Genomic DNA, 19,368 nt, shown 5'->3' on the forward strand with positions numbered 1-19,368 from the left:
ATTCTATCCAATTATTCTATAAATAAAATTTATTTTATTATAGCTCATTCTTTATTTCTTTATATTTGTCTGTGGTTCAAAATTTCTGCAGGACCTTGCAATGTTTTTGCTATTTAAATTGCCAAAATATGTAGCTTCAGCATGCTCCTGTTCTATGCTGCTGTTCTGGTTCATGAGTCCTCTTTGTAACCCGTAATGACAAAATTCTCAGCATCCCACTTTTCCAACAACTGATGATTCCTCAGGATAAGTGGCTGATTTAACCATCACTGCTTCTCCAGTGCATGGATACATTAGTTTCCTTTTCAGTGCCCACAGAAATGGATTTTCAAGAGATTCTTTGTTTTATACACCAGATCAACATGGGTATTCCTTAAATAGAAGGAAATTTTAAAAAGCAAGAAAAGAAATGAGCAAGTAGTAATGACTGGCTTTAACATTAATAGGATAGGAAGATGATGGGAATGATATGAAAAACAGCAGGAAAAAAAAAATAATTCCCCAAACCCTGAATAGCTGTTGAACCTGCAAAACCAGAAAAAGACAACCTTTATTGCAAAAAGTTATGAAAATACTTAATCCATGGTCATGCAAATTTTAACTCTAAAATATAAATAATATCATTAATTATATCAGAATCACCTTACTTTGATTTAATATCATCATTACATTTTTATGTTTGCTTAAAAAATGTAAAAATACTATGGGAAAAATAGCACACTTCTGCCTTGCATGCAGCTTCAAAATGCAAAAAAATAGCAAGAGAATTTTATTTGAACTTCTATAATACATATCTAAAAAGAATATTTTCCAGGAGATTGAAATGAGATGGTTACAGAAGGAAAATATTTGATGGATATTCTAAAGGACAGATTAAGTAAGAAAAACTTCAGCTTGGTTAGGATGTTCTAAAACACTGAGGATGTATTGTCAGTGCTTACATTTTCAGTTCCCAAGTACACATGTGTTTCACAAATTACAATGAAAATATTTTTAATTAAAGAAAGCCAACAAAAAGTTAAACAACACAGTAGCTGCTTCTCAGCAGTAGCTTTTTTGCAGGATTTCAGTGCAGAGAGATAAATCTGCCCAATTGATCTAGAATTTTATTATAGGAGTAACAAAGCAAGAAAAAATCCTGAAATGCTGACGTTTTGAAAAAGAGGTGCTCTTATTTAACCTCAGTCTTCACCTGAAAACTAACAGAGCTCTCTTAAACTGACCAGAACCCAGACAAAACTACTCACAAACTTTAAACGTATTTTGGGATTCTTCAGTAATGAAGTCTCTAGAAGTAACAAAAAGCATTGCAAAAAACCTCAAAACAATAACTACCATGTGATCAAAAACCATAAAACAATAACTACCATATGAGGTGACCAATCTGATACACAGAATCAGCTTAGCAAAAAAGAATCTGAAAACTGCAGTGACATTTACTGCCAAAGGTACTGCCATTTATTCTGTAAACTGTTCCAGATTTACTATTAACAATAGATTGGCAAAAAGACTGCAAACACTCTAGATCAAATATTTACGACATAAGCATTAACAAAAAAGTGCTGTAACCATAGAGGTGCCTGTACATTGATGCAAGTCAAGAGTGACACTTTAGCTACTATCCTGTGTAGCATTAATGTGTTCAACATTCAAAGCAATTGAGCTTTACAGTAAAGCTGCTAGAGAAATACAGAACACAAAGATTTGATTATTTGTTTCATTTCAAGTTTCATTTCAGTTTTTGCTAAGTTTTTTATTCCTAAACCAATTATTTAGTATCATAAATTCAATACTTTGAATAAATTACTTTTAAATCAAATTTTTAAATGGAAGCATACAGATAATATTAAAAAAATTATATACTAGAAAATAAAATCTAAAACAAATTGACCACTCAGAATTACTAAGGAAAACACAAGAATTGTCTAGATTACAATATAAATTCCCAGACAGCAGTACCTGCTTACATGTACACCAAGATTTTAAGTCAAACAAATGTCTTATCCCTTTGGGGAAAATTCAAGAAAATTAAGTAATCTGAAAAATCAAATGAGGTACGTGAAACCAAAGCACTCAGTGGGCACTCTTATTCAAAAATAAGTGGTTTAAAGCCCATTTTAAATTGAAGAGTTACTTAAAAAAAAAAAAAGATTTCTAGCTCTGAATAATAGCAGTGTTTAATTCAGAAGAATTCAGGTGGGCCTTGACTCCATTCACATAGAGCATTAACCTAAATCTGATTAAGCTCCTTTTCATTCTGATAAAAATACAACCACAATGAGGTTTATTAAATTAATGAACCAATTTAAAAAGTGATGTGGATCAGTTTTCCTGAATCTGAAGTAATGGAAAAATAAGAGACTGAAATCAGGGTTATTTTGAGCTTGTTACATAATGAAATCGAAATGTATAGCTACAGCTATCCACAGATATTTGAGGGTGAAAGAAATATTCCACAATAAGTTGTTACAAGCTGCCTTTTATATTAAAAATTATTACAGATTTATTTAGAATTCTTATTAGTGAAACTATTTTGTTTAAGTTTTATTAGAATGTGCTTGTTCCTTTGGTTTCTTAAAAGAGGTCTAACAATAAATCTAAGGGAGTCCTTAAATTCTTCGACTTTTAAGATCCTCCATCTTCCAGTTTAGGACCTATCACTGTTTTTCTCTTTCCTTGCTGTTATCCTCGCAACCTGGCACCTGTACATTCTGATAGTGGTGTTATGGTGGGCTCTCATGGAAAGCAACTGCCACCAGCATAAGAAACACCCGCTTCTTCCCCACTTTTCCTACCCTTTCCATTGCAGCTCTTCTTTTATGTTAGGGAACCCAAAAATGTATATGCACAGAGCTTAATAAGAAACTGGCCATGCAGCCCCTGCCCTGATGAACAGACGCTTCAATCACCGCTAAAGGCACCAAAAGCAGGGACAACCAATAAGGGGTTTGAGCAGGTCCTTATAAAGACAATATAGTTACCCTCGGGAAAGCACTATTGGGGAACCAATCACTGTACTACAGAGGATGCTTGTCTGGGAACCCTGGCTGCTTTACTTCCCAGATGGCCATCAGAGAGAGTTTTCTCTTTCCTCTCCTCTCCCTCCTCTTCTGATTTTATTCTTCCCCAAAAGCAACTTTCACCATTAGAGTAAATGTATGCCATCAGCTACAGACCCTACTAATAAATCTTCATGCATATGAATGTTCCAACACCCTTTGTGCAATACCATCCTGATTGGTGGATCATGATGTGAAACACTATTTAACTATTTAAAACTGTCTCCATGAAATAATTACTACGTAGGAAGAAAACAGGATATAATCCAAAAATCTCTTGTGTCATAGCTAGACAAAGGAGGCATCTTCAAATTGAATAATAATCTAATTAGCTACTGATCAGACAGTATTTGAACTTAGGAGTTCAAACTTGAGGGGTATTTGGAAGGTTTGTTGCAAAGGATATTCCTTCATGGGTTTTGTGCAGCCCAGAAAGGTACTAGCTCAAAAAGTCCATATTACAAAAGTATCTTGAAGATACAGAAAATGCAAATGAGGAGGCAGAATACTTTTGAGAACTTGAGACTGTTCTAAGAATGCTTTCGCTTTACACCTAACCTCACCACAGACTGCATTTGGTCATTTGCTTTGTGTAAGTAATATCAATGCTTTGTTAGCCACTCAGTATAAGATCTTGAAAAACAAACAAACCCAACACAAAAAACCTTCTAGTACTCACCTGAACAGTGTCAAAACAGAGGTGATTCCAAACAAGTTTAAGCTTTCGTCATCATATAATAGTTCTGCTTTGTTCTGGGTAGGAGGATTGACAGCTTCTTCATCCAGAAGAACTAGTAAGACCTTTACAGTATCTCTGCCACAATACACAGTGCCATGATTTATGGAATGCAATTTTGGCTAAAAGTAAATACAAATAAAAGGAACATACAACAGGAAAGGTTAGCAAGCCAGACCAAGAGCTAACCTGCAAAAGCAACCCATATCAGCACAAGGTGCGCGAATCCCCTCCTTCCCTTTCACAATAAGCATTTACGGGGAACCTGCCCATGGGAAAGTTTCTTCCTCATCCCAAGCAATTAGTAGAGTTTAGATCACTGCCAGCTGGAGGTATACACTGATGAGCAAGTCACACAGATAAATATAAAAATCTGTGATGAAACCATGCAGCAGAAATTAACATATTATTTTCTCACAACCAATTTGAGTGCTATGAGGTACACAAACACATTCTGGTGAAGTCCAACTCCTCTGACTAACTGAATCTGCTAAAGCAGTTGGTTAAAACTGAGGTTTCCATCAAGATTTGACAACAGAGGTACTTGGCATAATCTCCTGTTGTTTGGAACAGGATGAATTCCTCACGATTTTCCACAAGAATAAAGAATTCCTTAAAGAAAATAATAATCCACATCTGGAAGTGCTCAATGCTACAGTCAGCAGTACAGATGTAGAACTCCATAGCCACTATGGGACTGCAAGAATTGCAAGTTTGCTATATTTTTCTTTAAAAGTACTAGGAGTTCCACAGAGAAATTCAGTGCTTAATACACAGTAGTAGATTTTAAAAACTATAGGCTTTCTTATTTACCAATACACAGAAACATTGCATAGCCTGACTTTGTTCAGAAGGACAGGACAAGCAATGAACTGCATTTATCTAATCAGTTAACTGCTTTTAAACACAGACTTGAAAAGATCAAACTCTATTTCTCTCTCTATTTGATTACATCAATTAGTGTATGTAGTTTTCAAGAAACCATAGCAACACGTCAGTCAGTTACTATAAGTCATAATCAATAGCTAGAAATAGCAATTACAGAAATGGTTGTTACTTGGCTTTACAGAATTGGCCTATTTCAGTACCATTTAATTTCCTCAAAATTTATTCTGAACCTTATCCATGAGCTGCAGAAGGACAACCTGCATCACCATGGTCTTCATCATGGGCTGCAGGGGAATCTCTGCTCTGGTGCCTGGAGCACCTCCTCCCCCTCCTTCTTCACTGAGCTTGGTGTCTGCAGAGTTGGTTCTCTCGTGTATTCTCAAATCCTCTCTCCCAACTGCCGTTGCACAGCATTTTTCACCCTTTCTTAAATGTTATCACAGAGGCACTACTACCATCACTGATTGGCTCAGCTTTGGCCAGCAGTGGGTCCATCTTGGAACCAGCTGGAACTGGCTCTGTCCAACATGGCCACAGCTTCTCATGTCTTCACAGAAGCCACCCCTGCAGCCCTCCCCATTACCGAAACCTTGCCACGTAAACCCAATACAGCACTAGATTTGTCAAGCCAAGCAGCACATCAGTCACATCCAGACCGCAGTCATCTCTGATGGCTCTCAGTTGCATCCGTACTGTGGTGAGTATGGATGGACTGTAGTGAGTATGGTGGAAAGGATTAGCTAAAAGCTCATCATCCTCTGCTATGTACTCAAGTTTCCTCACTGAGAAGAACTATAGTAGAATCTGTCCATCCACTAATAGATGGCATGTTCCAGCTATCAATTAACTTAAACTCAAGAACTGGCAAAAACTTAAACACAGAACCACAGACTCACAGTATACAATTAAGTTCATAAGCTGCCCTCCGGTGCCCATTTTGAGAAAAATATTAACTTCACACTGCTCTCAATGGGATTAAGTATTTAACCACATTTCCTAACAACATCAGGATACAACCATCTTTGCTATCTTCTGCCTCAACAAGGATACTGGTGAACATTTCTACAGAGTCATTAGGCTATGAACTTCATCTATGGAGAACAATAAGAAACACTAACCATTTTGGAAAAGCCATTTTTTGGTGAATTTCTCTGAAGAATGAAGTTTTATTAAAATAGTTTTACCTGGCTTATAATGATCTAAATTTTAAAAAAATTTATCAGGAATACAAGTAGCTAAATACAGAACTGATAACGGTGATCAAGTTTTCAGATGGGGAAGAGAAAGAAATAGAAGGATATGAAAGGGAAACAGGGAAATGCAGCGATGAAAGATTCAGGGGAAACAGGAAAATGAGGATAAAATATATACTCCAACTGCTCAGTGGAAACACACATTTTAACCAGTTTAAGTAGCCACTAGGGTCTGGCTGATTTTAGCTCTCATAGAAAATAAAAGGCATATTGGAAGTCTGATTAAAAATCTTATGTTACCATGGGGTAATTCCAGTGATTTCACAAAACAAAGCATTCTAACAATGTACACACATTCAAAGCGTCTATAAGTTTTAAAAAGTTTTAGATAAAAATACATTACATTAGATATTTTATAAATCAACAACATAAAATAATTAAAGCTGGTTTATGTTTTCATCACAAAAAACCATCATAATATAAACCTGACTAGATTCAAAGTACAGAAACCACAAATAGAAATCCTGTATTTTGCTCTTCACACCTGACTTAATGATTTTAGTTTCACGGAAAGAATCAGGATATTTAAAGTTCTTTAATAGTTTCATTAGTGTCTTGAAACACTAAAAGATAAAAACTTACATGTTGATTGTTTGGGGTTTTATTTTTATTCCCCTCCCACTCCACATTTCACCATGTTTTGGACTTCTTCCATATTTAACCTTATTTTGAATGCCTTACCCTTAGAAATACTTGATGCTGAGCTAATTAAAACCTGTGTATTTAAATCAAAATTACTGATACATTACTGATAGAGATTCTCAAATCTTAATTTCACTTTCATGCGTTTTTCTGTTTGGAAATGTGTTATAGCTCTACTGCCTTGAAATTAGTGGCAAATCTGACAGTTAAAAGTATCTAGATCTGTAACAACTGCATGAAGAAACTAAATTTTGAAGAGTATATTATTTACAATTTTGAGGTAAGAAGTTTAGTTTAAGTAAATGAGCTTTTCAATATCCACACTGTAATCCTCAAGTGTAAGTCTTTCAACAAGTTTAAAACCACAATGTAGAGGAAATGACACCGCTCTGTACTGTTAGGAAAAGATAATACTCTATAGAAAGTCCTTTAAAAATAAAAAAGAAACAAAACAGGCGAAAGACATTTGCTTTCTTGTAAAGCTAAACAGTAAAAAGAACAAAAGAAGTCCCATTACCCGTGCTGGACTGACTCCAGTAGTGCTGGCAGTCAAGACTTCATGTTGCGAATCGATAATATTTTTAATCTTCAAATCCAAATCTTGTACAACTTCCTCTACTGCCTGACAGAAAGGATCCCCATTGCTTCGGCCTTTTATCAAATGCATCTTCACTGTTGACAGAATTCGCCCCCCTGCAATTCTGAAAATAGGCACAGGGTCATCTCCACATTAATCCTGGCAACACTTTAGTATACCTATTAGTGTTGAACATAGCCAGTCTTCACAGTTAATCAAAACTCTTCAGAGAACAGCTTTGATCTTTTAAATCAAACAGCAGTGTAGAAGTATTGTCCAACATAATAGTTTGGAAAAAAAAAGATTATAAGGAAAGGTAATGAATTCAGCATTTAGTAATACTCTGAGCTGCAACACAAAACTGACTTCTCCATATAAGTTCAAAGAAAAGTACTTTCTTTAAACCTACAGTTACTGTTTTGCTCATAAGCTGTTAAGTGTAAACAAAACGTTTCACTGGAACATGCATTCCAATTTAACAGCCTATTAGATTTTTGAGTCTTTTGTGCTTCATGAAAGTGCTTCAAAATATCAATCTGCTTTCAATTTTATTTAAATAGATAGTAATTAGACTAGATGAACATCACTGTTTGCCATAAAGGCACACACTATTAATCTCTTTTTTTCATCAACTAGAAAAAATGCCTACAGAAAAGAATTTAGTAGTTTAATTATGAAATGTCCACGCAGTTTGACATAAAAAATATAAATAATTGAATCTGATTGATATAGGGGCTTTATTTCAACTCTTCTTATAGAAGGATTAGAAGACATTTGTGAGTGCACCTAAACTATGTGTAGACTGTTAATTTCACTTCATGGTCCTGTACCTTGAAACATCCACATTGCATGTATGATAGACTACTTTTGGGATGACTTTTGGATTAGAACTACCAGGTCTCTCCCCACTGAAACTCCTGAGTGATTAGCAGTTACAGTTGTACAGATGATGCTCCAATAGGCAGTACTGAGAAAACTGCACAGTGTCTTGCTCCCTCAGACTTGCAAGATCCACAAATGTTATAAAAATGGAAATATAACAGGCTGCCAGGTAGACTGCATTATCCTGAGTATGTAAAAAAAAGAAAAAAAAAACAATAATCAATTCTTAAAGAATCACAAGAAAACCCAAAGATCTTGTGTCCAAAAAATGGCTACAGGGACTGAGGCTCTTGTGACAGTGCACCTTGATTTACGCAGACCTGGTGAATGAGAAGCAGTAGTTACAATTCCAAGAATTCCACTGACCATTTGTAAGTGCATCTTTCTACTCAGGGGTTGCAAGTGCTGCCCTGAACAATGCTGCTCAAAATTAGTAAAATAAAATAACTTCAAGCTTATAATGAGAGTGAGCATAGTCACATCACAAGAATGGAAAATCCAAGTGTTAGGAGTGAATTGCTCGTTTTGCAAGTGCAATGTGGGGCAAGTCGGTGCAAAAGCCATATGGAGGTATGAAGGTAGGAATCACTAGTCATGAGGCACTATTATGAACTATGACTATGAACCAAGTTAAGTAAAATTAGCTAGGGATTCACAGATCATATCTCAGATGATCAAAAACTATATTGAGACAGCAAATGTGTCTTGACTACTTTGATGAAGATTTAGTGAAAGACAGAATAAACCCCTTGAGTTAAATGCTTAATAATTTTGTCCAGTACCTACACAAAACATAAGTGAAAGACTGTATGTTTTAGCATTGCTTGAGTTTGGGCAAATAAAAAAAAACATTACAAGAACCACTCAGCTCTCCTACATCATAACGCATCTCTTCTCAAAAGCTTTTTGAAGTTGCATGCTGTTTGGAAACTTTACCAATTCTCCAGTCTTCTCAGAACATGAACCCACCACTCAGACTGACAAAGTTGATTATAATCAAGATTCCCCTCACCCCTCCAAGCAATCATTTATCATCTGTTTAACATCACATATATATAAAGGACTTCATTATTTCCCCATGACATTTTGTCTTCAATTTTATTCTCTTTCTGCTTATTTTCCTCAACCTTTTCAGACTGTGGTATTCCATATTTTTAGCTCCAATTTATAGGGGTTTTTTAATTGATTCCCTCCTCTTTTACTTTTTCATGTACAGAGTTATTTTCACCTTTGAATACCAGCTGATAACACATGTAAGAATAAAGAAAGAAATAAAATAACAACAAGAGGCACAAAGGACCCACTCTTAAAAAAAAAAAACAACTCATTCCCAGGAAAAATAGGTAGAACTCTGTGTTCAGAAAATTCCCTGAACGGAAATTAGAGATTGAGACAGCACTCAGGAGAAGTACCATAAACGTTTTCTCTGTTCTTACAAGGCATGTATTTATTGCCAGTGTTGGAGAGAAGATCCTGTGCTTGTGGACCTCTTTGAAGTTGTACAATCACATTTCAAATCCTTAAAATAATGTAGATTCTCTGCAGTGACAGTAGTGACTCAAAAAATTAAATGAAAACCAGCAAAAAAAACCCCCAGCCTTCCAGTCACCATGTTTTTGACAAAAAATTTCCAATGAAGCTAGATATGCTCGTGATGCTAAGTTCAGTTATGAGACTTATTTCCTGTCAGCTTGTTGTTGTTGTTTTTTGTTTGGTTGGTTGGGTTTTGCTTTTGGGGTTTTTTTAAGTTTTGTAAAGCCTAAGTTTATACTTATTGTCAGGCAAAAGCAGCAAAAGCAACAAAAGCAATTCTGTTCATTCTGAACTCCTGCTCTAAGAATTTTTCCTTTGCAGTCAATCTGCTTCATGATCTATTGCAATAATTCATCTTCCCTTTCTTACTCTTTCTTTTTCCAGACTTTAAGAAACATTAGCCACCTTCCTCCAACATGTAATAATTGGATAGGATGGCCAACCCTAAAAAAAAGGGTAGCCTGTTAAATCTTGCCTTTAACAGCAGAATTACTGAAGTTTTATTTTTTTTCCCCTAAGAGTTAGGTTTATAGTCCAAATCAAAGCAGAAATGCAGCATGTTGAGTGTAACCTAACATCAGTCTATCTAGCTCAGACACCAATAGCTTTGATTTAACTATACCATGGACTGTACAAAACAACTCCATATTTATTCACACACCCTGAACTCTTGAGTTGCTATTGGCACCTACAGTAGAATTTTTAGATACATCTATGATGCTGCAAATCACAGCTCTGCCAAAAAACCCCAAAGCAATGGCAATGGCTTTATTACTCTACATGACATAGCCAAGTGTGAGATGATGACCAATTTTTCAACTTCCTCCATGCTTCTGCCTATATACCCTAAAAGGATACCTTGCAAATTGAAGGAAAGGTATATTTTGTAGACATTAAATTCTGAAGAAGAATTTTAGAATTCTAGTTGGGAGAACCTCCATCAAATGAAACTCTGCATGTCTACATTCACATAAAATATAAAGTAAGTGGGCAGAGCTAGGTAAGAATAGGAATCAAGTCAGAGGAAAACTAGTTTGTTTATATTGTTTCCTGTTAAAATACATGGAGGGAACTGGGCCAGAGACCTTGCTGGTTTGGCTTATTCTGGCTGAACAAGACTCCCGTAAATAACTTAGAAAACCTGAAGTTAACTTGAAACTTTTTTTTGGCTTTTTTCCAGGTCAAAACCAAATATTTCCACACAATTCTCAGCTTTAACTTTCACAGATTAAAGATTATTCAATTCACATTAGATTTGCAGGCTTTTTTAAACAGAAAAACTTGTGCTTTGCAGAAATTTAAGCACAATGTATGCACTTAGCCAAAAGAAAAGTCACCATATGAAGTCTCTCTGCACACAGGTCAAGAACCATCCAGATCTTAGAAAAGATAGTTAAAAAAAAAAAAAAAAAGGAAAAAATATGCTGGTGTACCTCTGCTCCAAAAACCACAATTCAGTCTAACCACAAGAGAATGAAAAGTTCAAGGGAAAAAAAAAATCATCCAGTGCAAGTTGTCAAGAGGTAAGAAGAGAGCACTGCTGAAGAAAAGTTCTGTCTCAGAGATGCATACAGGAACTGTAGCCAAGTCTCCTGATGCTTCTTGCCAAAATGCTTTATTTCCCTCAGCCCTAAACTGACACTTTCCAAAATAATACCCTTAAATGACAAAAGCATTGTATTAAATGAGTAGTATCTGTTTCATAAATATTGCACTGAACCCAGAACTCCATGACAAACAAGCAGGTGAAGGGATTGACTGAAGCTGTCTTTGAAAGCCAGGTTCAGTCCTTTCTGTCTACAGATATCTTGAGCTTATCTACATCATTATAATTTTCACACATTTTACATACATGTAAATGTATGTATGCTGGAAGAAAAAGTATTATTATACAGATAGCACTGGGCATCAGTTAATTAAGATAATCATGCCCTTAATTTAAATGCTATGCTCTGTATGTAACTCGACTACCTTGTAGTTTTTGCTAAGGGGGAAAAAAAAAACAAACCACAAACATAGAAAATGTTTTTATCAGTTTTTATTTTTTTGCCTCTTCTACCCAATGCCAACTAAGGCTATTTGCTATTAGAAGTAAAGTTCATTTAATCTCTTTTTCTCCCCGTATTCCTTCTTCTTTTCCAGGAAAGAGTTCCAGTCCCCCATCAGATATACACAGTACTAACTGGAGCAAAGAAAAGGAAAAGTTTATTCATACTTCAACTAGAATTTATATAAACCAAGACATAAAATGCTGATCTAACGTGTGTGGATTAGTATTGAAACACTGTGCCATAGCTTATGCCATTTTACCCCAGGATATGATATAACAAAATAAGTTATGTTGTGAGATTTGTTTTATTAGTCTTGAATTTATTTATAAAATGTTGAATCCACCTCATTTGTGCTATTTCATGAATATTTCAAAGCTTTCTACAGAAAGCTCTAACTATGCCTAGCAGTTTCAAAAAGTACAGTCAAGCCAGTCTCAGTAGGAGAGGCATTTTTTTAATCTCTTTGTATATGCCATCTAGAGCACAAATGGAGATGGCTAGGTCTCTGTCCATGTTTATAGAGTGCTTTCTGTGGTAAAGAGTATCATCCCTTTCCCAGAAAAAACAATTCACTGGATCAAAAAACAACTTAACAAATAACCATCTTGAAGATGAAACTATAAATTAATTCAACAATAAATATAATAGTTCTGTTTAAAGCAATCAAATAAGTTACCTGAGCAACTTCAGATCCACTAGTAGGACTTCATTTTTAGTGAGGTTTAAAAAGATTAACTAAAAGCATGAAGATAAAAGGAAAATGTGGTAAAGATGCAACTTGGGGTTTTGGGGGTATGTTTGTTTGTGGGTTTTTGTTTTGTTGGGGTTTTTTTGTTTTTGACAAAAAGGAGGCCCTATGCCAGATTGCTCTGATATTACTCTTTTATAGGTTTATATTATTTGGAAAATCAGTTGAGCTTAAATGAACTTTAAAATATCTGGCATTGCACTAGAAAAAATAATGTTTATATGAACAGAGTAAGGTTGAAAACTATTATCCACTTTGCAGTTCCTAACAGCTAGAAGGGCAGCAAAACCTTGAATATGGAATTACATGGGCAAAGTTATCTGTCTTCAGATAATTTTTACAGCAGCAAAAGTTAAGAATTTTAGTTCTTAATTCTGAAAGAGGAGCAAGAAACTTAACTGAATTCAAGAATGAACTTGATACATTAAACAAAGCAATGCCATTTGTCTAAGGCAACAGAGAACTGGAGAGACCTCGTCCCTTTCTAGGCAGGGTGACTGCTAACAAGCTTTCTCTGATGTTTCATTCAGATCATAGGCTGCTGACATGAAGTATTCTAGGTTAAAGAGCTTCAGTCTCGCATCCATGGCCTTTTAAATCATATTGAAGGAGGACCCTTATCAAATCCAGTTAGCAGTAAACATTTGTCAGTTACCACTATGACAGATGTAAAATAGCAATTTTTTGTAAACACTAATAAAATGATCTTCTGTTCAGAGTCATATGTAACAATTCTTCTTTGTTCAAAAGGTATGAACTGAAAGAAACCTCAACTAGAAAATCCACTGCTATCTTTACCTATGATAGAGACAACCAAAGAAAATCCATCAGAGTAATTATAAATGCTAAAAGAATCAACCCTTTAGAAACATCCACCTTCCCCCGTCCAGCAGGGAACGTTCAGACACAAAAGCCTGGATCCAACAGTACAGTGGTGATCTTCCACTAAGTGGACTCAGCAAAGTCCAAATGTGTCCATCAGCATGTCTATCTAGTATTCCATAGTAAGTCCATAGCAGAAGAGACCTAGAACCAAGCACCCTTTCACTTCTTTCACGGCCTGCACTATTCTTCATTTGCTTCAGCCAGCTGGAAAGGGTCCAAAAAATGCTACCATCTTCCATTACACAGTCTCAATTTACACTCTTATTTCCTATCCACAAAAGCCAGGACTGCCGGGTGGGTGGGTGAGGGGAAAGCATGTGATAGCACAATTAAAGATTATGTTAATGCATGCATCTCAGATGACTGAACTAAGACTTCACTGGCAGCCTCTAAGTGTTTAGTTTTACAGATAATGTTCAGTTAATTTTTTTTTTTTTAATTAACAAGTTCCCAAACATTTTAGATCAACTGACAGAAGGAATGGCTTACCATCTTCAGCATGAACCAGCACTAAAAGAGGAGTAGACAGTTCAGGTGGGATTCATCTCACCTGTCTCATAGCCAAAGAAAAACAGATGTCTACACAAAGATAAAATGAATCACATGCTAAAAATGCCTTATTCGCATCAGTGCTTCTAACAGGAGTTTAAAGTAATAGTACAATGTAAAATTCTACCTGTTAACTAGGCATTGTATAAATCATATCTTCTGTCACTTGTTGCTTCTACTAAAAATATTCTCAGATCTTGTGCCTGCTTGAACCCCATCATCTGTGTACCAGTCCTATCTATTTCTATCTCATTTTCCTTATCAAACCATCTTTTCTTATGTTGATGTAACTCATTTATAAGAAAGTAATTGCATGCCTTGTCTACTTTGTTCGTACTGAGATTACCACATAAAGAAGCTCCTCTGCTTACCTAAAATCTAAATGAAATCAGCAAGAGCTCTTCTTACAGAACTGGGGCCTTAGTGTGCAAAGTTAATATGATGCAGAAGCGCTTCTCTATTTTCTGGAAATGCATCTTTTGTGGAAAAGACTAAAGTAGCATACAGAAGGAAAAAAAAAAAAGAGTTGAGGATATGGACAATATTCAAAACCTGATAAAAACCAGAACAGACTCCTGAAGCCTATTCCAAGAACAGAAGAGAATATATCAAAATTCTATTATCCTAAAGTCAACATTTTTATTCATTCATTTTAACTTCTCCAATCAAGGTAAAAAATAGATGACAAATATACAGCTATCTAACTTATGTAGTGGAAACATATGTCTTAAAACGCATTACAAATACCAAGTGATCATAGGGCGGGAGGGGATCACAGCCTTTTTCTTTGTTATGGATTTAGGAAGCTGTTTTAGAACTCGATAAGAACTGAACAGTTATCCAATTTTTGAATTTAGAACTATATGAAGAGAGTAGTGATCTAATTCTATTCTCAAACGCAAAGAAGCAGGATGTCAACTAGAGCTTCACCTACCTGGGTTAGAAGAGTGGGACAAAATTTATCTGAGAAACAATACAAAATACAAATGCTCTTAACAGAGCAGTAACTGTGCCTTTAAAGCAAACCCAACATTTTTTCTAATTATGTTATATGCATTTAAAAAAATTAGTTCATGTTAATTTAGATTACAAAATTTCAACAATAAAATCATATCAGTGAACTTATCTAGATTTTAAATATATCTGTAAAAGAAAAAACTAACTATATCAACTAACTACTACTCATAGTAGTAGTTAGTTGATACTACTCATAGTAGTAACTATATCAAACTAACTACACTCATAGTACTCAAAAGTTCCATCTCAAACAATGGATGCACGCATTATTACTCTAATTTTTTAAACTATACAGAACTAAATATTAGGTGAAGACCCTACCTTAGGCCCTTCAGAGTTGTGCAGTTTACTAGATCCACAATAAAAGCACAGCAAAAAAGAATCCTGTTGCTAAGTATTCTTCCATGTTGCTCCTGCCGCTTTTGCTGTATTGCCAAAAATGTCTATCTTTTAGCTTGGTGGAAGAAACAGAGTGACCCTTCCTCAGGAAGTGCCACCATCTAAAAGATCTGGTACCTTCCCAATAACTTACTGCAAAAAACAAAGTTGGTGTTCTGTCAGTGTTTGCTCTCACCAAGATTAATTTTGGATATCCTCCATACCAAGCAATGCTCCTCAAGTCCGGTGACAAAGCTACTATAAAATTAAACAAGTATTCTTCTCAGAATAAGATTCTTGATGAGCAGCCATGCGCATTCCATGCTACAGTTTCATTGTTCCACCATAACATAACCAACTTGATAGTTCCCTCTAGACATAATCACTTTCCTGAAATTTACTGAAAGTTAACAGGATTGGAATTATGGGCAGGGAGCTGCCAGACTGCTTCTCAAATCTGAATTAAAGGGAGGCCATGGAAACAGATGAACTACTAGTTTGGTATCTGCATGATGGCATGAGGGTAAGGCTTTTCAATCCAGCACTGATATAAAAGTGCCATAGAACCACAGCCTCCATGTCTTCTTTTTAATTAAGGGACTATACTTGAATTTCAATATCTAGGACATAACAGTCAGTGTATTCTCCAGCACCAGCCTAAATTAGGAAGTTAAGGAAAGGGACAGCAAATTACAAAAATCGCAATTTAATTAAATGCAGTATTGTACAATTGGAGCACTTAAGAGACCACACTTCACCTGTGATGTCTTAAGTCAGACTTACTTCAAAAGATCAGCTTTCTCAACTAAAGTTTTCTATTTTCTTGCAAATCCAATTTAAACCACAATTCGGTTTATTTAAAAAATTATTTACTTCTAAATATATTTTAAAACATTCTCAACATTAAATTTAAATTATGACAACCAGATTAAAGTATATCAGTATTTCCATTATAAAGTTAAATGTGTAGGTAAAGCAGATAATTTACTCCAAAATTATGTTAAAGCATGGTAGTCTTTGAAGTGGCAAGCATTTTCAGGGAAAAAATTTTTAAGAGTCTGGTTTCAGCCTAATTTTTTTTCTTATAAAATAATTATTTTCTTATGTAAGCCTTTCTGATATTTTTCTATTTCTTCAAAATGTAAGAACATTTTTAATTAAGTCACAAGCACAATGTTTGTTAACGTGGTAGAATGGTAATATAGTCTTAATTTGGGTCATTCTATACAATCAGTAACTTCCACTGCAAATATTTAAACGCCAAAATATTCTTCATTTCAATGATGCTGAGTTGAGAAACTAAGGTTTGAGTGTCTAAGTTCTCAGTATTTTACTGAGAAACAGCACATTGCAAATACTCTAAAACAGTGTAAAGACATTTATCCAGTAAAACACAACAAAACAAGTTAGAAGGAATATAAGCTCCTCATGGGTACAGAACTACAACTTCATTGGAATAAGCAAGACACGGTGGGACAGCCTGACAGCTGGAGTGCTGCAAAGGATGAATACAACAAGCTCTTCAGGAAGACAAGGTGGGGGAGTGCCCTCTATATGCAGGAGCAGCACAGAGGTATGGAGGAGCTCTTCTATCGGACAGACCAGAGGCTCATTGAGAGCTTGTGAAGCAGGGTCAGAGTTTGTTATAGACAACCCAACACAGGAGGAAATGGGCAAAGTATTCTTAAAGCAACTCTCAGCAGGCTCTGTATCACAGACCCTGGTTCTTACAGGGCGCTTTACCACCACCACCCCAACATCTGCTGGAAGAGCATCACAATGGGATGCAAGCAGTCAAGATTTCTAGAGGGTGTCAGGGATACTGGATGGGTGACACATGGAGTTACAGACAGCTGAGTCTGCAATTCACTAACAAGGAAGAATTGGCCAGGGATGTGGAGAGAGAGGAGGGAAAAAAAAAAATCTCAATGGCAGCCTTGGCTGTAGCAATCATGAAGTAGTGGACTTCAAGATCCTAGGGGAGTGAGGAAAGAAAGCAAGTAGCAGAGTATAGACTGACTTCAGGAGAGCAGATTTCAGTTTATTCAGTGGACTGGTACATGGAATCCCATGTGAGAAAGTTCTAAAAGGCAAAGGTGCTCAGGAAAGCTGACATGTTATTAATGACAGCATATTACAAGCACAAGAATAGTCCATCACAATACTCAGGAAAACATGTAGAAATATCCGTAGAGCAGCTTGGCTAAACAGTGAACTGCTGACAGAGCTTCAATGTAAAAAGGCTTTACACAGGATGGTGAAAAAGGGATGGGTTACAAAGAAATAATCTAGAAACATTCCCCGGGCATTTAGGGCTGTTGTCAGGAAAGCCAAAGCTCAGCTGAAGTTGAGACTTGCAAGGAATGTTAAAGTAGCTTCACCTGCTGCTTTTGTATTAAAAGGCTGAACAAAGAAAATGAGGGACCTTTGCTGAAAGGCAGGAGATTTTGCAACAGTGGACACAGATAAAACTGAGGTACTCCATGCCTTCTTTGCCTCAGTCTTCATCAACATGGTCTCCCAGGCCTCTGATTAGAGAAAGTTTTCAGAGAACTGCCAGCAGTGGATAAGGATCAAGTCAGGGTTTACTTGACAGAACTGAGCCCATATAAGTCCATAGAACCAAATGGGCTGCATCCAAGAGCACTAATAGAACTGGCTGATGTCCTTGTAAGGTCACTCTATACCATCTTTGAAAAGTCATTGTGATCATGTAGTATAACAGGAGCTGGTGGAAGGCCAGGACTTATGTAAAGTTGATAAGGGGGACTCAGACTGGACTGTCTAAACAAGAATTACTGTCCTTGGGAGAGAAGGACATCCTGGAGAAATATGTAAGCTAACTAAGATGTTTTGGGAACCATCTGAAACAACTAGTAGAAGTGTGATAAGAAGCACCCTCACATAAACTATCCTCATTATAAAACTAAAAGTCACACCCCTTGAGCTGGAGACCCCAGCCCAAGCAGAGACCCCTCACATTTGACCATGTGCAGAATATTAAAGTAGCACTGTAGCTTTAAGTTGAAATAAGAGAAATGTAGACCAATAGAAAACTGCTTTGTGTAATTACTTATGCATAACTAGACCGTATAAATACTATACCTGCATGACCAAACTTTGTGCTAGCTTTGTGGAGCTACCACCTAGCACCCATCTCTGTGCAGACATGAAATAAAATACCTCTGCCCTCTGTGTATACTGGCGTCTCGCACACCAGGTAAATGACCTCACACTTGTGGGATAACAATCAGGAGAGGTTCCTAACAAATGGAAAAAAGCAAATTTTGCAAAAAAGACCAAAAGGACAGTTTGGGGAACCACAGGTTCATCAGCCTCACTTTGGTCCCTGAGAGAATAATGTAAACAGTCCTCTGAGAAAACATTTCTGGGCATGTGAAGGATTAAGTGGTGGCTGGTAACTGTAAGTATGGATTTATCAAGTGTAAATTATGCCTGACCAATCTGATTGCCTCCTATAATAAAATGACTGGCTTTGCAGACCAGGGGAGAATGGTGGATGCCATTTACCTTGACTGTAGCAAGGCTTTCAACACTGTCAGAAAATACTTTCAACATACAAGTTTGGTTGTTACAGTCTGGATGGATGGACAACTAGGTGAGTTAAAAACTGGTTGGATGATCAGGCTCAGAAGGTAGTAAACATGTTGTACTGTATCTGGAGTCCAGTAACAAATGGAGTACCACAGGGGACTATCCTGGAACCTTTTTTTTTTTCTTTTAAATAAAATCTTTAAATCTTTTCTTTTATCACTCAGTGATAAAAATACATGCTCATCAAGTTTGCAGATGACACCAAATTGGATGGAACGGTCAGTATGCTTGAGGGCAGAGCTGCCATGCAGAGATGCCTGAACAGATGGGAGGAATGGGCTGACAGGAACCATATGAAATCCAACAGGACATGCAAAGTCTTGGAAAGGGATAACCCTTTGCAATGATACAGGCTGGGGAGCAGCTCTATGTAAAACAACCTGGGAGTCTTCATGCATGTTCAGCAAGCTAACCGTGAGCCAGGAGTGTGCCTTGGCAGCAAAGAAGGCCAACAGTATCCTTGGCTGCATCAACAGTAGCGTAGCCAGTAGTCTGAGGAATGTGATTATCCTTCTCTAATCAGCACTTGTTGGACCAAATTTAGAATACTGCATC

The 19,368-nt window shown here is 36.3% G+C and overlaps 1 protein-coding gene across 10 annotated transcripts in view; it reads right to left on the reverse strand.

Moving 5' to 3' along the window:
* PARPBP (PARP1 binding protein) overlaps positions 1 to 19,368 on the reverse strand; it is a 58,958-nt gene that overhangs the window by 17,752 nt on the left and 21,838 nt on the right. For 9 of the 10 annotated variants that reach the window (XM_072871497.1, XM_072871493.1, XM_072871485.1 and 6 more), the window contains 2 exons: positions 7,096 to 7,279; positions 3,739 to 3,917 (listed from right to left, as the gene is read on the reverse strand). In XM_072871497.1, coding sequence (XP_072727598.1) covers positions 3,739 to 3,917; positions 7,096 to 7,279 — 363 coding nt within the window. Of the gene's footprint in view, positions 1 to 3,738; positions 3,918 to 7,095; positions 7,280 to 11,625; positions 11,753 to 19,368 lie in introns of those variants that run through there. The other variant, XM_072871543.1, reaches the window with a different exon arrangement.

The sequence above is a fragment of the Ciconia boyciana genome, chromosome 1 (assembly GCF_034638445.1).
Source record: "Ciconia boyciana chromosome 1, ASM3463844v1, whole genome shotgun sequence".
Lineage (NCBI taxonomy): Eukaryota > Metazoa > Chordata > Aves > Ciconiiformes > Ciconiidae > Ciconia > Ciconia boyciana.